The sequence below is a fragment of the Hemiscyllium ocellatum genome, chromosome 44 (assembly GCF_020745735.1).
Source record: "Hemiscyllium ocellatum isolate sHemOce1 chromosome 44, sHemOce1.pat.X.cur, whole genome shotgun sequence".
NCBI lineage: Eukaryota > Metazoa > Chordata > Chondrichthyes > Orectolobiformes > Hemiscylliidae > Hemiscyllium > Hemiscyllium ocellatum.
Genome location: NC_083444.1, coordinates 1,860,968 through 1,878,492, shown reverse-complemented (window position 1 = coordinate 1,878,492; position 17,525 = coordinate 1,860,968). Strand labels below are relative to the sequence as shown.

General features: G+C 52.8%; 1 protein-coding gene across 1 annotated transcript in view; it reads right to left on the bottom strand.

The window, feature by feature from the left end:
- LOC132835154 (very long-chain specific acyl-CoA dehydrogenase, mitochondrial-like) overlaps positions 1–17,525 on the bottom strand; it is a 93,081-nt gene that overhangs the window by 75,172 nt on the left and 384 nt on the right. The window contains exon 2 of the mRNA XM_060854488.1: positions 3,882–3,951. Coding sequence (XP_060710471.1) covers positions 3,882–3,951 — 70 coding nt within the window. The remainder of the gene's footprint in view (positions 1–3,881; positions 3,952–17,525) is intronic.

The window sequence follows — 17,525 nt, the reverse complement described above, 5'->3', positions numbered from 1 at the left end:
TTTAAAAAACATTAAATACTAATTAAGCAAGGAGGTTATTGAGCGCACAGCTAAAGGTGCCCGAATGGTACTGCAAAGACCCCTTTTTTTGGACTGTGAACTAACTACTGGGAAAGGACAGTGCTTTAACCCAAGGTACTGTGGAAGATGACATTGCAGGTTTTAAAAACAAGGTACAGGAACTTATTGTGAGATGTATCTATAGTGTTGGCTTCTTCAAGTCGTAGGGGAAGAATGTTAGGCACATCCACTGTATTGGTATGCATTCAGGACAGTTTTGCCATTGACAGACGTTTATCAAGCATGACCAGTTGTGTGCGTTCTGGAGTTCGTACCAAAGTAGTTGTTCAGAACGTTCTCCAACTGAAGTCCAAGTCTGAGGCGTTCAAGTCAGGACAACCTTGGCCTATACAGGAAATCTGTCAACAGGGCTGGATCTCAAACAACGACAAGATAAAGTACAGGAAGGAGACCGAGTTCTTAGTGGCATGGTGTAAAAGCAGCAATCTCTCCCTCAACATCAGCAAAATGTACAAATTGGTAATGGTCTTCAGGAAGCAAAAAATGGAGGGTACACTCCTGTCTACGTCAATGCTGCGGAGGTGAAGATGGTCCAGAGCATCAAGTTCCTAGGAGTGACGATCAACAACAATCTGTCCTGGTCCATACAGGTTGATACATCTCTACTTCCACAGGAGCCTACGGAAATTTAGTATCTCCACAAGAACTCTCATCAATTTTCATGGATGCACCACAGAAAGTATTCTATCTGGATGTGTCACAGTGTGGTACGGCAACTGTTCTGCCCAAGATCACAAGAAACTAAACCGTGTTGTGAACACATCCCTGTCCATCACGCAAACCAGCCTTCCATCCATTAACTCAGTTTATGTTTAGCGAATTTTGAGAAGATTTATAGGTCAGGTTGAAGTTCTGCTCGCTGAGCCAGAAGGTTCATTTTCAGATGTTTCATCACCATACTAGGTAACATCATCAATGAGCCTCCAGATGAAGTACTGGTGGTATGGTCCACTTTCTATTTGTGCATTTGGGTTTCCTTGAGTTGGTGATGTCATTTCCAGTGGTGGCATCATTTCCTGTTCTTTTTCTCATCGGGTGGTAAATGGGATCCAAGTCAATGTGTTTGTTCATAGACTTCCAGTTGGAATGCCACGCTTTTAGGAATTCTCGTGCATGTGTCTGTTTAACTTGTCCTGGGATGGATGTGTTGTCCCAGTCGAAGTGGTGTCCTTCCTCATCTGTATGTGAGGATACTAGTGAGAGTGAGTCATGCCTTTTTGTGGCTGGTTGGTATTCATGTATCCTGGTAGTTCTTGCAAGGTATTTTGTGAATTACATTACTTTCGCTTGTTGTCCGTATCGGGTCTTTCAAGAACTTGTAATGTGATGGGTAGACGTGCAAACACTTTTCATAAAGTATGTCATCCAAACTTTGCCAAAAAGACACCAAGTTAAAATCATAAGGTACTAAGGAAAGTTAACAAAAGGAAGATTTGAAATGATTTTCACTTCTGTAGTGTCTTTCACACAATAGGATATTGCAATTCGCTTTCCAAACAATCAAGGTGTTTTTGTAGCACAGTTTCTGCTGTGCTGCTGGAAACACATGACCCGATTTGTGCATAGCAAGATGCCACAAACAGCAACGAAATGTTTATCCGTTTTGGATGTTGTATAAAACAGACACACAAGAATTCGCAGAAGCACAGGATTCTAACTGGAACTCGATCTACAAACACCTGAGAAAAAGAACAGGAAATGACATCACCGCTGGAAATGATGTCACCATCCCAAGGAAACCTAAACACAAATAGAGGGCGAGCGAGCCATGGTGGCATTGCTCACTGATAGTATGGTGACAAAACATCTGAAAATGAATCTTCCAGCTCAGCGAACAAACCTCAACATGAGCTACATATCTTCTCAAAACTCAGATAGAACATCTACGCCCCTCCACCTGTTGAGAGAAGTATCTCTGCTCTTTTCAATGAAGTGGCTATAGGATGGTTTGTGTCCACCCAACAGGGTAGCTGTGGTAGTTTAGGTTTGGACACTCATTGAAACCCCAGGGGTGAGATGCAAATGCTTTTTGCATACAGGGCTCAAGCCTCCGATGTGGGATGCAGGGTCCTCTTGACTCAGCTGATCCCCAGCTAACATCAGGTACAGAAATAGCACATCCACAGCAAGGGCTCGCTGGCTGGAGCCATCAATCAGCAAATTCAGGTGTAAGTTACTCTGCTTCATACAGGGACTGAGGAACATTTACAATGATTTGCAGGGTCAGGTAGTGGAGGAGGAAACTGGCATGATTTAAACAACATCTGCATGAATGACAGTAGAACGTGGGATCATTTTAAGTGGAGGTGGCAATAATGCTTATTTCAGAACCTGCCCTCACACTGTAACCTGTCAGTTGCTTCAAATCTGTGTGTTTAGGTGGACAATACACCCAACTCATCCTGCAGCCTTTTTCTCTCTTGCTTCCAAGAAAACACAGCACCTTTGTTACATCCTTCCCTCTTTCTTTCCTGCTCCCATCTCTCCTTTCTCTTTCTCCTCTCCCATTCATTCCCTCCCCCTCTCCCTCTGTGCAGTTCCTCCCTGCTTCCCTGAGATTGCACTTGTTGTAACCTTTCCCCTGAATTCCAACGGCATGATGCTGTGCCGTGTCATGCCAAAAGGGAACGATAATGACCTCTCACCCAAAAACCTTAATGAACTGGAACTGAAACAAGATACACAGCCAGAGAAAACAAACAGCATTTGTAGGAGCACTCAGAATCTTAGCGTGTATTTAAAGTGACCATTTTCAAAGACCAAAGGCCTACGGAGATAATAGAAGCATACATTACGTAGTACCTTTAACAAAGTAAAATTCCCCAGCAAAATTGGCTTAAGATATTATCGAGATGAATTGCTATGACTCTGTTACCGCAACACTCCAAGATCTTTCCTGCTTCCAGGAAAATGCAGCAGCTTTGCTGCATTCCTTTCTCCCATTCCCCATCTCTCCTTCCCTACAACATCACGAGATTAGTTGCATCCCTCCATCTGTGGTCCTTTGTATATTCCCTCGTTTTAATTGCCCCAGCACCGATTGCTGACCGTTCAGCTCCCTGAGCCCTCAGGTGGAGAACTCCCTCTCTCAACTCTACTGCGTTTTCTCCTCCTATAAAAGGTGCTGCCTGAAACTGGTTGTATTGTGTTTCACATCAGATATACAAAACACTTTAAAAGGGACATGCTCATGATGTTATCACTGTATAATGGTATTAAGCTCTCAGCCTCCACCTTACTGAGCTCTGTCCCCTTGCAACAAGGTAGTGTGCTAAAGTATACCTGAACTGCCTGGCCCGAGCCCAGACACACAAATGCCTATGACTGAAATGTACATATGTAATTACAAAAAGCTATAATAAAGTTAATTGAGTCCTCCTATATGATGTGATCCACGTGTCATACATTAGCTCCTGTAACAACAGTAAGTGTCACACTGTGATAGCTGCACGTCAAGTCACCAACCTCTTTGATTGAGCTTTTTGGTCGTCTGTCCCTAATATCTCCTAATGAGCTCACTGTCAAAGGTCTGGTACACTCCTCTGAAGCACCTGGGGACATTTCACAGTGTTAAAGGAGACATATAAATGCATGTGTTGTTGCCTGACAATCTCTCCCCATCCTTTCCTTGGTGTGTGATTACACCAAAGTTTACTTTTAAAAATATCAGTACAGAAACACGGATTTTTAAAATGCCTCAGATTGGCGTTCTTGTATCTAAAGCACCCACAAGCCTTCTCTACCTTCAGTGGGACTAAAAAGATGTCTCTATTTTAAAAGATGGACAGGAAGCCCCTTACCTGTGTGGCCTCAGTTGCGTATGGACGTACATCGCGCAGTACAAGAGAGCAAGCTGCAGAATGCCAGTTTCTGAAACATGAACAAACAGAACAGGTCAAGTTATGCCATCTGGAGACCCCAATACTACTCAATAAATGTATCATCACACCACTGGTGTCTGAATATAGGTCAAAAGGCTGGCCCTGTACTTTACTGAACAGACAACTGCACAGTTCCAGTGTTAGGAATATTACCAGGTAAATGCTTGAAACGGGAGTGTGATACTCCCCTGTTCACTGGGTTTTAACCATTTTAATTAACTGAATGATACCTCTAATGTACTCACAAACAAAAAACCAGTGAACCCAGTATCAGTCACGATGATGACAGAAAGTCTGTTTCCCGAAGTAGAAAAATCTAAAATAAAAAGACATAATCTTAATTTTTTTTTCCAGTGCTTTGAAGATGTGGGTGTACTATATCTTTAAGAGAGTTAGAAGCTAGCAGAACCACCTGACATCACCAAGTGCTCTGAATAAGATACGGTGTAATATGTGGTCCAGCAGCTAGTGTGGCTGGTTGCTGCGAGACAGAAACAAATTTGAGTTAGACCAGTTTAAATTATACCCCAAAAAACAAACTCCAATCAAGTTTGAATTTAGTACATTCGCGATATCAAAAGCCAATGACACAACCCGATGTTCTGAGGGTAGAAAAATCAGGAAAAGTTTTACAGTTGGAAGAGAACTGCCAAAAGACCAACAGATTCATGTATCGCTGGACATTGGAGTGCGTCTGGGAAAATTAACAAACAAACAGTGAATTTCACAACTAATCTTGAACAAAGAGACCTTGGAGTGCAGGATCAGAACTCCTTGAAAGTGGAGTCACAGGTAGATAGGATAGTGAAGGCAGCGTTTTGTATGCTCTCCTTTATCGGTCAGAGTATTGAGTACAGGAGTTGGGAGGTCATGTTGTGGCTGTACAGGACATTGGTAAGGCCACTGTTGGAATATTGCGTGCAATTCTGGTCTCCTTCCTATCAGAAAGATGTTGTAAAAGTTGAAAGGGTTCAGAAAAGATTTACAAGGATGTTGTCAGGGTTGGAGGATTTGAGCTCCAGGGAGAGGCTGAACAGGCTGGGGCTGTTTTCCCTGGAGTATCGGAGACTGAGAGGTGATCTTATAGAGGTTTACAAAATTATGAGGGGCATGGATAGGATAAATAGACAAAGTCTTTTCTCTGAGGTCGGGGAGTCCAGAACAAGAGGGCATAGGTTTAGGGTGAGAGGGGAAAGATATAAAAGGGGCAACTTTTTCACGCAGAGGGTGGTACGTGTATGGAATGAGCTGCCAGAGGAAGTGGTGGAGGCTGGTACAATTACAACATTTAGGAGGCATTTGGATGGGTATATGAACAGGAAGGGTTTGGAGGGATATGGGCTGGGTGCTGGCAGGTGGGACTAGATTGGGTTGGGATATCTGGTCGGCATGGATGGGTTGGACCGAAGGGTCTGTTTCCGTGCTACCCATCTCTATGACTCTATGTAAGCTGCTGGTAAGAACTCTGAGGTACCTGCCTGGTGAAGGAGTCTGCACAGAGAAAAACATCAACACTGACCTGAGAGCAAACCTAAAGTGGAAGATATGACCGCTGGCTGGTTTTGAAATTTGAATTTTTTTTATTAAATCTTAGTTGAGGGTTTTATTGGACTAGTATTATAGAAGGTAAAGTAAAAGATAGTTTAGAGGAAGGAGTTGCAAATAGCTGTTAGTTAATTATTCTATATTATACTTTAAGAAATAAAGTTGTTAAATGTTTACCTTTGGGATAGGTCTTGGCCTCTCATGGGATAACTGTTTTTCTGTGCTGCTGATTTAAAATTTTGTGTGCGTGTGTGTGTATGTGGTGGGGGGGGGCAATGTTACCCTGTGTCGTGACAATAGGGTCTGGATTACACCAGCTAAGCCAGTATTTAAATGCCCTTGAGAAAGTGGTGGTGTGCTGCTGCTGCTGGGCGGGAGGTTCCAGGACATTGGTGAGGCCTCTTTTGGAATATTCCATACAATTCATAAGACCATAAGACATAGGAGTGGAAGTAAGGCCACTCGGCCCATCGAGTCCGCTCCGCCATTCAATCATGGCTGATGGGCATTTCAACTCCACTTACCAGCATTCTCCCCGTAGCCCTTAATTCCTCGAGACAACAAGAATCTATCAATCTCGGCCTTGAAGACATTTAGCGTCCTGGCCTCCACTGCACTCTGCGGCAATGAATTCCACAGGCCCACCACCCTCTGGCTGAAGAAATGTCTCCGCATTTCTGTTCTGAATTGACCCCCTCTAATTCTAAGGCTGTGTCCACGGGTCCTAGTCTCCTCGCCTAACGGAAACAATTTCCTAGCGTCCACCCTTTCCAAGCCATGTATTATCTTGTACGTCTCTATTAAGTCTCCCCTCAATCTTCTAAACTCCAACGAATACAATCCCAGGATCCTCAGCCGTTCCTCATATGTTAGACCAACCATTCCAGGGATCATCCGTGTGAATCTCCACTGGACACGTTCCAGCGCCAGTATGTCCTTCCTGAGGTGTGGGGACCAAAACTGGACACAGTACTCCAAATGGAGCCTAACTAGAGCTTTATAAAGTCTCAGTAGCACATCTCTGCTTTTATATTCCAACCCTCTTGAGATAAGAGACAACATTGCATTCGCTTTCTTAATCACGGACTCAACCTGCATGTTTACCTTTAGAGAATCCTCGACTAGCACTCCCAGATCCCTTTGTACTTTGGCTTTACTAATTTTCTCACCAGGTTTGTCCTACTAATTTTCAGGTTGTCCTTCTATAGGAAGGATGCTGTTAAACTAGAGAAAGTGCAGAAACGATTTGCAGGAATGTTGCTGGGACTGGAGGATTTGAGCTATAGGGAGAGGCTGTGAATAGGCTGGGGCTATTTTCCCTGGAGCAGAGGCTAGAAAGGTGACTTTATATAGGCTTAGAAAGTCATGAGGGACATGCATAGGATAAATAGACAAGGTCTTTTCACCAGTGTGGGAGAGTCCAAAATGAGAAGGCATAGGTTCAAGGTGAGAGGGGAAAGATTTAAAAGGGACCCGAGGAATAACTTCTTCATATTGAAGGTAATGCGTGTATGGAATGAGGTGCCATGGTGGAGGTGGGTGCAATTATAACCTTAAAAGGTATTTGGATGGGTACATGAATAGGAGAGGTTTAGAGGGATATGGGCCAAATGCTGGCAAATGGGATTAATGAAGGATACCTGGTCTGCATGGACCAGTTAGACCAAAGGGTCTGTTTCAATGCTGTATGTCAGTATGGCACTGAAGGAACATGTATACGTAGCTCAGAGGGGAACTTGCCAAGTGGTGGTATTCCCTTGAAATTGCTGCCCTTGTCCTTTAGTTGTGGGTTTAGAAGGTGCTGTTGAAGGAGCCTGTTGTAGATGGTACACACTGCTGCTGCTGACTGTCGGTGGTGGGGGGAGAGGATGTGGTGCCAGTCAAGTAGACTGCTTTATTCTGGATGGTGCTGAGCTTCTTGATGTCTGGTGTTGTTGGAACTGCGCTCAAAAAGACAACGGTGGTGTATTCCATCACACTTCTGACTGGTGCCTTGTACATCGTGGGTGGATTTTGAGGAGTCAGGAGGCGAGTTACTTGCTCCAGAGTTCCTAACCTCTCAGGGGTGATGTCAGGAAGCACACTACCACCCTCTTTAGAATTAATATTTACACTCGACTGTATGACTTGAGAAAGACACGATGTGTCTGATTAAAATATCCAACTTCTATAATATTTGAAAAAAGTCAAATTAGTTCAGTACAACTGACTCCCTCGCCAGCCCCAAGAAGCTTCGGAAAGTATTGTAACTGGTGACACTGAAGGGCGAGTCAGATAACTTATGTTAGATCAGGGTGGGTCAGTAGGAACTGCAGATTATAGTAACAGAAATTAACAGCAAATAATTCTGCCCTATTTCACCATCAACAGGGAGGGAATCACTGGCAACGTTTTCACCGGGGAGTTGATATATTTCCTGACAATTTTGTTCCCGAATGAGAATGTTTGATGCGATAAATTAGGAAGCTGCTCTATTCATTACATTAAGTTCTTAAAAAAAACACAAAACAAGACTGATTCAAACAGAACATTTTTAAATTTCCATCATTGGGACAATAACAGGACCATGACATTTATTGCTTGTAAATCTCTGTGATGGGTTATCGAGTGCAGGCAGGTTTATAGTTTTTTCTTGTCGGAAAGGGAGGGGAGCTATAAAGATCAGAATAATAAGAAGTATCTTAGCAGCAAAAAAACCCTCACTTTTGGTGAGGAGGTAGGTTCGATGTCCTTTTTTCTGGGTGACAATATTGGAAGCAATTGTAAAAAGGGATCCATCATCAATCCCCATTGAGTCTTAGATAAACAATAAGCTGCAATGGGATGGCATACACTCAACAATGTGTGTAATGTAAAAAGACTGACAATTGATATTGCAGTTTTAACACAGATGTGAAGAATAGAGAAATCTCCAAACTGAAACGGCCCGTGAATCTGCTCCACTGTTCAGTAAGATCACGTCTGATCTGTTACTCCACATTCCTGCCTACCCCTGATAATCTTTCACCCCTTATGCTTATCAAGAATCTATGTCTGCCTTAAAAATATTCAAGGATGCTATTTCCTCCACCTTTTTAGGAAAAGGGTTCCCTTTCGAAAAACAAACTCTCTTCTGTCAAAAATGAGCCACACCTCATTTTTAAGGTATGACCTTGTACGAGATTCTCCCACAAATGGAAACATTGTCTGTGGAGAGGATGTCCAGCATCTTACTTTTCAATCAAGTTGTCTCTTATTCTTCTAAACCCTAGTGGATAGAAGCCCGGCCTGCCTAACGTTTTCTCATAGATAATCCACTCATTCCAGCTATTAGTCGAATAAGCTTCCTCCGAATCCCTAACAACGAACAAACATTGTAAACATTGTCTTTTTACTTTTCTGTATTTTAAATTGAGGACTGAAACGAGTAAAAATTTGTTTTAAAACCAAGAATTACTCCGGGAAGATTGCTGCATGTTTTAAAGGCAAGTAATCGTTCAAACTCATTGTGAACAGTGTTTGTAGAGATACTGATTCCAACAGTAGCTGAAGTATGGTTTGCGGACATGGGTTGTGGTATGGGTTGTGTGCAGACGCAGATTTAGTTGCCAAAGCTCATTGGTCTGTAGATTAGCAACTAATTATTGATTAAGAGAGGATAGGGGGATTCCTTCAGACCCCCTCAAGCTCAGGAGCTCCCTGTTAGCTGCAGTAAAAGTTATTTTAAACATGAAGAAAACAAGTTTATTTTCCCTCCAGTATTTACTGTGAGCTGTGACTTTTAATTGATAAGCAAAGACCTTTCATAAAAGAACATAGAACGTCATAGCGCAGCACAAGCCCTTCGGGCTCTCGATGTCTATCCAAGTCCAAGATCAGACTAATCTACGTACCCTTCATTGCTCTAACTTCTATGTGCCTATCCAAGAGTTGCTTAAATGTCCCTAATGTATCGGACTCTACTATCGTTGCGGGCAGTGCATTCCACACACCCACCACCCTCTGTGTAAAGAACCTCCCCCTGACATCTCCCCAATATCTTCCTCCAATCACCTTAAAATTATGACCCCTCGTGACAGCCATTTCCACCCTGGGAAAAAGTCTCTGGCTATCTACTCTATCGATGCCTCTCATTACCTTGTATACCTCGAACTCAGCACCGCCTTCCTAACCTGCAATCTTCTTCCTGACCTCTCTGCGCCCACCCCACTCCGGCCTATCACCCTCACCTTGACCTTCCACCTATCACATCTCCATCGCCCCTCCCCCAAGTCCCTCCTCCCTACCTTTAATCTTAGCCTGCTGGACACACCTTCCTCATTCCTGAAGAAGGGCTTATGCCCAAAATTTCAAATTTCCTGCTCCTTGGATGCTGCCTGACCTGCTGCGCTTTTCCAGCAACACATTTTCAGCTCTGACCTCCAGCAGCTGCAGACCTCACTTTCTCCTTGGACACCTCTATCGAGTCACCTCTCTTCCTTCTCACCAGTGTGAAAAGCCCTAGCTCACTCAACCTCTCTTCAGAAAACAAGCCCTCCAAACCAGGCAGTATCCTGGTAAACTTCCTCTGCACCCTCTCTAAAGCATCTACATCTTTCCTATAAAGAGACAACCAGAGGTGAACACAGTATTCCACGTGTGGTCTAAGCAAGGCTCTGGAGAGCTGCAGCATAATCTCGCAGCTCTTAAACTCAATCCCTCTGTCTGTGAAAACCAACACATCATATGCCTTCTTAACAACCCTAGCAACTTGGGTGGCAACTTTGAGGGATCTATGGACATGGACTCAAGATCCCTCTGTTCCTCAACACCGCCAAGAATTCTGCCTTTAACCCTGTATTCTAACTTCCAAAGTGAATGACTTAACACTTTTCCAGATTGAACTCCATCTGCCACTTAACAGCCTTGTTCTGCATCCTGAGAGTGAGCACTGCAGATGCTGGAGATCAGAGGTGATAGTGTGGTGCTGGAAAAGCACAGCCGGTCAGGCAACATCTAAGGAGCAGGAGAACTGATGTTTCGCGCAAAAGCCATTCTTCAGGAATTTCTGCATCCTGTCAATGCCTCACTGCAACCCACAACCACCCTCCACACTATCCACAACTCCACCAAACTTTATATCATCAGCAAACTATAATAAACGAACCACTCACTCACAAACCAGTGTACGTAACTGGAGAAGGGAGAATGAAACAGCATTCTGATCACAAGGAGAATCTCAGCGGATTCTGTCAACAAAGATCACTAAATTGCTCTCCTGACTTTTGCTTCATTCGTCACACCAAATCTTTTTCTGTATACATATGTGCATGCATGTGTAAGGGGAAATTTAAAGATATTAGAAGTTTAATTAATAAAGATAACTGCCAACAGTTCATAACAATATACCTATCATTTAATAATTTGTAATGAAAAAGCAATGTTTAAATACAAAATCCTGGTGTCAACCTGGGTCTAAATGAGAGGTAAATGTTCTCAAAATCTTTAATTGCTGTGAAGGCTGCATGAATAGCACTGCTTGATTTCAAGGTGCACTATTTGTGTGTGTGTGTGTGTGTGTGTGTGTGTGTGTGTGTGTGTGTGTGTGTGTGTGTGTGTGTCTCACAGTGGCTCAGGGGTTAGCCAGGTTCAATCCACCCTAACCTGTGTAGAGCTGCAGCATAATCTCGCTGCAGCTCATACACAGGTTAGGGTGGGTTGGCCATGGGAAATTGTCCCATAGTGCCCAGGGACGTGCAGGTTAGGGTGGGTTGGCCATGGGAAATTGTCCCATAGTGTCCCAGGGATGTGCAGGTCAGGGTGGATTGGCCATGGGAAATTGTCCCATAGTGCCCAGGGATGTGCAGGTCAGGGTGGATTGGCCATGGGAAATTGTCCCATAGTGTCCCAGGGATGTGCAGGTCAGGGTGGATTGGCCATGGGAAATTGTCCCATAGTGCCCAGGGATGTGCAGGTTAGGGTGGATTGGCCATGGGAAATTGTCCCATAGTGCCCAGGGATGTCCAGGTTAGGGTGGGTTGGCCATGGGAAATTGTCCCATAGTGCCCAGGGATGTGCAGGTTAAAAGGGCTAGCCACAGGAAATGCAGAATTATAGGGTAGGGAGTGCCTCTGTGTGGGGTGTTCTTTGGAAGCTTGGTGGAGCCTCATTCCTGATGAAGGGCTTTTGCCCAAAACATCAATCCCCCAGCTCCTTGGATGCTGCCTAACCTGCTGCACTTTTCCAGCACCACACCCCTGACTGTACTGACTGAATGGCCTCATTCCACAATCCTACCCCAAGGAGAAGGAACAACACCCAAAAGTTAGTTCTCATCTATCCTTCTTTAAATACCCCGAACACACACACACACCGTGATCTCAACTAGTCCCCCACTCCCGACCCTTCCCCCTTACCCCCTCGCCCCACACCCTCTGACCTCCCCCCTCGCCCCACACCCTCTGACCTCCCCCCTCGCCCCACACCCTCTGACCTCCCCCCTCGCCCCACACCCTCTGACCTCCCCCCTCGCCCCACACCCTCTGACCTCCCCCTCACCCCTCGCCCCACACCCTCTGACCTCCACCTCGCCCCACACCCTCTGACCTCCCCCTCACCCCTCGCCCCACACCCTCTGACCTCCCCATCCCCCCACACCCTCTGACCTCCCCCTCCCCCCTCGCCCCACACCCTCTGACCTCCCCCCTCGCCCCACACCCTCTGACCTCCCCCCTCGCCCCACACCCTCTGACCTCCCCCCTCGCCCCACACCCTCTGACCCACCCCTCGCCCCACACCCTCTGACCCACCCCTCGCCCCACACCCTCTGACCTCCCCCCTCGCCCCACACCCTCTGACCTCCCCCCTCGCCCCACACCCTCTGACCTCCCCCCTCGCCCCACACCCTCTGACCTCCCCCCTCGCCCCACACCCTCTGACCTCCCCCCTCGCCCCACACCCTCTGACCTCCCCCCTCGCCCCACACCCTCTGACCTCCCCCCTCGCCCCACACCCTCTGACCTCCACCTCGCCCCACACCCTCTGACCTCCCCCTCACCCCTCGCCCCACACCCTCTGACCTCCACCTCGCCCCACACCCTCTGACCTCCCCCTCACCCCTCGCCCCACACCCTCTGACCTCCCCATCCCCCCACACCCTCTGACCTCCCCCTCCCCCCTCGCCCCACACCCTCTGACCTCCCCCCTCGCCCCACACCCTCTGACCTCCCCCCTCGCCCCACACCCTCTGACCTCCCACCTCGCCCCACACCCTCTGACCCACCCCTCGCCCCACACCCTCTGACCCACCCCTCGCCCCACACCCTCTGACCTCCCCCCTCGCCCCACACCCTCTGACCTCCCCCCTCGCCCCACACCCTCTGACCTCCCCCCTCGCCCCACACCCTCTGACCTCCCCCTCGCCCCACACCCTCTGACCTCCCCCTCACCCTCTGACCTCCCCCACACCCTCTGACCTCCCCCCTCGCCCCACACCCTCTGACCTCCCCCCTCGCCCCACACCCTCTGACCTCCCCCCTCGCCCCACACCCTCTGACCTCCCCCCTCGCCCCACACCCTCTGACCTCCCCCCTCGCCCCACACCCTCTGACCTCGCCCCACACCCTCTGACCTCCCCCCTCACCCTCTGACCTCCCCCCTCACCCTCTGACCTCCCCCCTCACCCCACACCCTCTGACCTCCCCCCTCACCCTCTGACCTCCCCCCTCACCCCACACCCTCTGACCTCCCCCTCACCCTCTGACCTCCCCCCTCACCCCACACCTTCTGACCCCCCTCACCCTCTGACCTCCCCCCTCACCCCACACCTTCTGACCCCCCTCACCCTCTGACCTCCCCCCTCGCCCCACACCCTCTGACCTCCCCCCTCGCCCCACACCCTCTGACCTCCCCCCTCGCCCCACACCCTCTGACCTCCCCCCTCGCCCCACACCCTCTGACCTCCCCCCTCACCCTCTGACCTCCCCCCTCGCCCCACACCCTCTGACCTCCCCCCTCGCCCCACACCCTCTGACCTCGCCCCACACCCTCTGACCTCCCCCCTCACCCTCTGACCTCCCCCCTCACCCCACACCCTCTGACCTCCCCCACACCCTCTGACCTCCCCCCTCACCCCACACCTTCTGACCCCCCTCACCCTCTGACCTCCCCCCTCACCCCACACCTTCTGACCCCCCTCACCCTCTGACCTCCCCCCTCACCCCACACCCTCTGACCTCCCCCCTCGCCCCACACCCTCTGACCTCCCCCCTCGCCCCACACCCTCTGACCTCCCCCCTCACCCTCTGACCTCCCCCCTGACCCTCTGACCTCCCCCCTCACCCCACACCCTCTGACCTCCCCCCTCGCCCCACACCCTCTGACCTCCCCCCTCGCCCCACACCCTCTGACCTCGCCCCACACCCTCTGACCTCCCCCCTCACCCTCTGACCTCCCCCCTCACCCTCTGACCTCCCCCCTCACCCTCTGACCTCCCCCCTCACCCTCTGACCTCCCCCCTCACCCCACACCCTCTGACCTCCCCCTCACCCCACACCCTCTGACCTCCCCCTCACCCTCTGACCTCCCCCCTCGCCCCACACCTTCTGACCCCCCTCACCCTCTGACCTCCCCCCTCGCCCCACACCCTCTGACCTCCCCCCTCGCCCCACACCCTCTGACCTCCCCCCTCGCCCCACACCCTCTGACCTCGCCCCACACCCTCTGACCTCCCCCCTCACCCTCTGACCTCCCCCCACACCCTCTGACCTCCCCCTCACCCCACACCCTCTGACCTCCCCCTCACCCCACACCCTCTGACCTCCCCCTCACCCTCTGACCTCCCCCCTCACCCCACACCTTCTGACCCCCCTCACCCTCTGACCTCCCCCCTCACCCCACACCTTCTGACCCCCCTCACCCTCTGACCTCCCCCCTCACCCCACACCTTCTGACCCCCCTCACCCTCTGACCTCCCCCCTCGCCCCACACCCTCTGACCTCCCCCCTCGCCCCACACCCTCTGACCTCCCCCCTCACCCCACACCCTCTGACCTCCCCCCTCGCCCCACACCCTCTGACCTCCCCCCTCGCCCCACACCCTCTGACCTCCCCCCTCGCCCCACACCCTCTGACCTCCCCCTCACCCCTCGCCCCACACCCTCTGACCTCCACCTCGCCCCACACCCTCTGACCTCCCCCTCACCCCTCGCCCCACACCCTCTGACCTCCCCCTCCCCCCACACCCTCTGACCTCCCCCTCCCCCCTCGCCCCACACCCTCTGACCTCCCCCCTCGCCCCACACCCTCTGACCTCCCCCCTCACCCTCTGACCTCCCCCCTCACCCCACACCCTCTGACCCACCCCTCGCCCCACACCCTCTGACCTCCCCCCTCGCCCCACACCCTCTGACCTCCCCCTCACCCTCTGACCTCCCCCCTCACCCCACACCCTCTGACCTCCCCCTCACCCTCTGACCTCCCCCTCACCCTCTGACCTCCCCCCTCGCCCCACACCCTCTGACCTCCCCCCTCGCCCCACACCCTCTGACCTCCCCCCTCGCCCCACACCCTCTGACCTCCCCCCTCGCCCCACACCCTCTGACCTCCCCCCTCGCCCCACACCCTCTGACCTCCCCCCTCGCCCCACACCCTCTGACCTCCCCCCTCACCCTCTGACCTCCCCCCTCACCCCACACCCTCTGACCTCCCCCCTCACCCCACACCCTCTGACCTCCCCCTCACCCCACACCCTCTGACCTCCCCCTCACCCTCTGACCTCCCCCCTCACCCCACACCTTCTGACCCCCCTCACCCTCTGACCTCCCCCCTCGCCCCACACCCTCTGACCTCCCCCCTCGCCCCACACCCTCTGACCTCCCCCCTCGCCCCACACCCTCTGACCTCCCCCCTCGCCCCACACCCTCTGACCTCCCCCCTCGCCCCACACCCTCTGACCTCCCCCCTCACCCTCTGACCTCCCCCCTCACCCCACACCCTCTGACCTCCCCCCTCGCCCCACACCCTCTGACCTCCCCCCTCGCCCCACACCCTCTGACCTCCCCCCTCGCCCCACACCCTCTGACCTCCCCCCTCGCCCCACACCCTCTGACCTCCCCCCTCACCCTCTGACCTCCCCCCACACCCTCTGACCTCCCCCCACACCCTCTGACCTCCCCCCACACCCCACACCCTCTGACCTCCCCCTCACCCTCTGACCTCCCCCCTCACCCCACACCTTCTGACCCCCCTCACCCTCTGACCTCCCCCCTCGCCCCACACCCTCTGACCTCCCCCCTCGCCCCACACCCTCTGACCTCCCCCCTCGCCCTCTGACCTCCCCCCTCACCCTCTGACCTCCCCCCTCACCCCACACCCTCTGACCCCCCTCACCCTCTGACCTCCCCCCTCACCCCACACCCTCTGACCTCCCCCCTCACCCTCTGACCTCCCCCTCACCCTCTGACCTCCCCCTCACCCCACACCCTCTGACCTCCCCCCTCACCCCACACCTTCTGACCCCCCTCACCCTCTGACCTCCCCCCTCACCCCACACCCTCTGACCTCCCCCCTCACCCCACACCCTCTGACCTCCCCCCTCACCCCACACCCTCTGACCCCCCTCACCCTCTGACCTCCCCCCTCACCCCACACCCTCTGACCCCCCTCACCCTCTGACCTCCCCCCTCACCCCCTGACCCCCCTCACCCTCTGACCTCCCCCCTCACCCCACACCCTCTGACCCCCCTCACCCTCTGACCTCCCCCCTCACCCCACACCCTCTGACCCCCCCTCACCCTCTGACCTCCCCCCTCACCCCACACCCTCTGACCTCCCCCCTCACCCTCTGACCCCCCTCACCCTCTGACCCCCCTCACCCTCTGACCTCCCCCCTCACCCCCTGACCCCCCTCACCCTCTGACCTCCCCCCTCACCCCACACCCTCTGACCTCCCCCCTCACCCTCTGACCTCCCCCCTCACCCCACACCCTCTGACCTCCCCCCTCACCCCACACCCTCTGACCTCCCCCCTCACCCCACACCCTCTGACCTCCCCCCTCACCCTCTGACCCCCCTCACCCTCTGACCTCCCCCCTCACCCCCTGACCCCCCTCACCCTCTGACCTCCCCCCACACCCTCTGACCTCCCCCCTCACCCCACACCCTCTGACCTCCCCCCTCACCCTCTGACCTCCCCCCTCACCCTCTGACCTCCCCCCTCACCCCACACCCTCTGACCTCCCCCCTCACCCCACACCCTCTGACCTCCCCCCTCACCCTCTGACCCCCCTCACCCTCTGACCCCCCTCACCCTCTGACCTCCCCCCTCACCCCACACCCTCTGACCTCCCCCCTCACCCTCTGACCCCCCTCACCCTCTGACCTCCCCCCTCACCCTCTGACCTCCCCCCTCACCCCACACCCTCTGACCTCCCCCCTCACCCTCTGACCTCCCCCCTCACCCTCTGACCTCCCCCCTCACCCTCTGACCTCCCCCCTCACCTCACACCCTCTGACCTCCCCCCTCACCCTCTGACCTCCCCCCTCACCCCACACTCTCTGACCTCCCCCCTCACCCCACACCCTCTGACCTCCCCCCTCACCCCACACCCTCTGACCTCCCCCCTCACCCTCTGACCTCCCCCCTCACCCCACACCCTCTGACCTCCCCCCTCACCCTCTGACCTCCCCCCTCACCCCACACCCTCTGACCTCCCCCCTCACCCTCTGACCCCCCTCACCCTCTGACCCCCCTCACCCTCTGACCCCCCTCACCCTCTGACCTCCCCCCTCACCCCACACCCTCTGACCTCCCCCCTCACCCCACACCCTCTGACCTCCCCCCTCACCCTCTGACCCCCCTCTGACCTCCCCCCTCACCCTCTGACCCCCCTCACCCTCTGACCTCCCCCCTCACCCCACACCCTCTGACCTCCCCCCTCACCCCACCCCCTCTGACCCCCCCTCACCCCACACCCTCTGACCCCCCTCACCCTCTGACCCCCTCACCCTCTGACCCCCTCACCCTCTGACCTCCCCCCTCACCCTCTGACCTCCCCCCTCA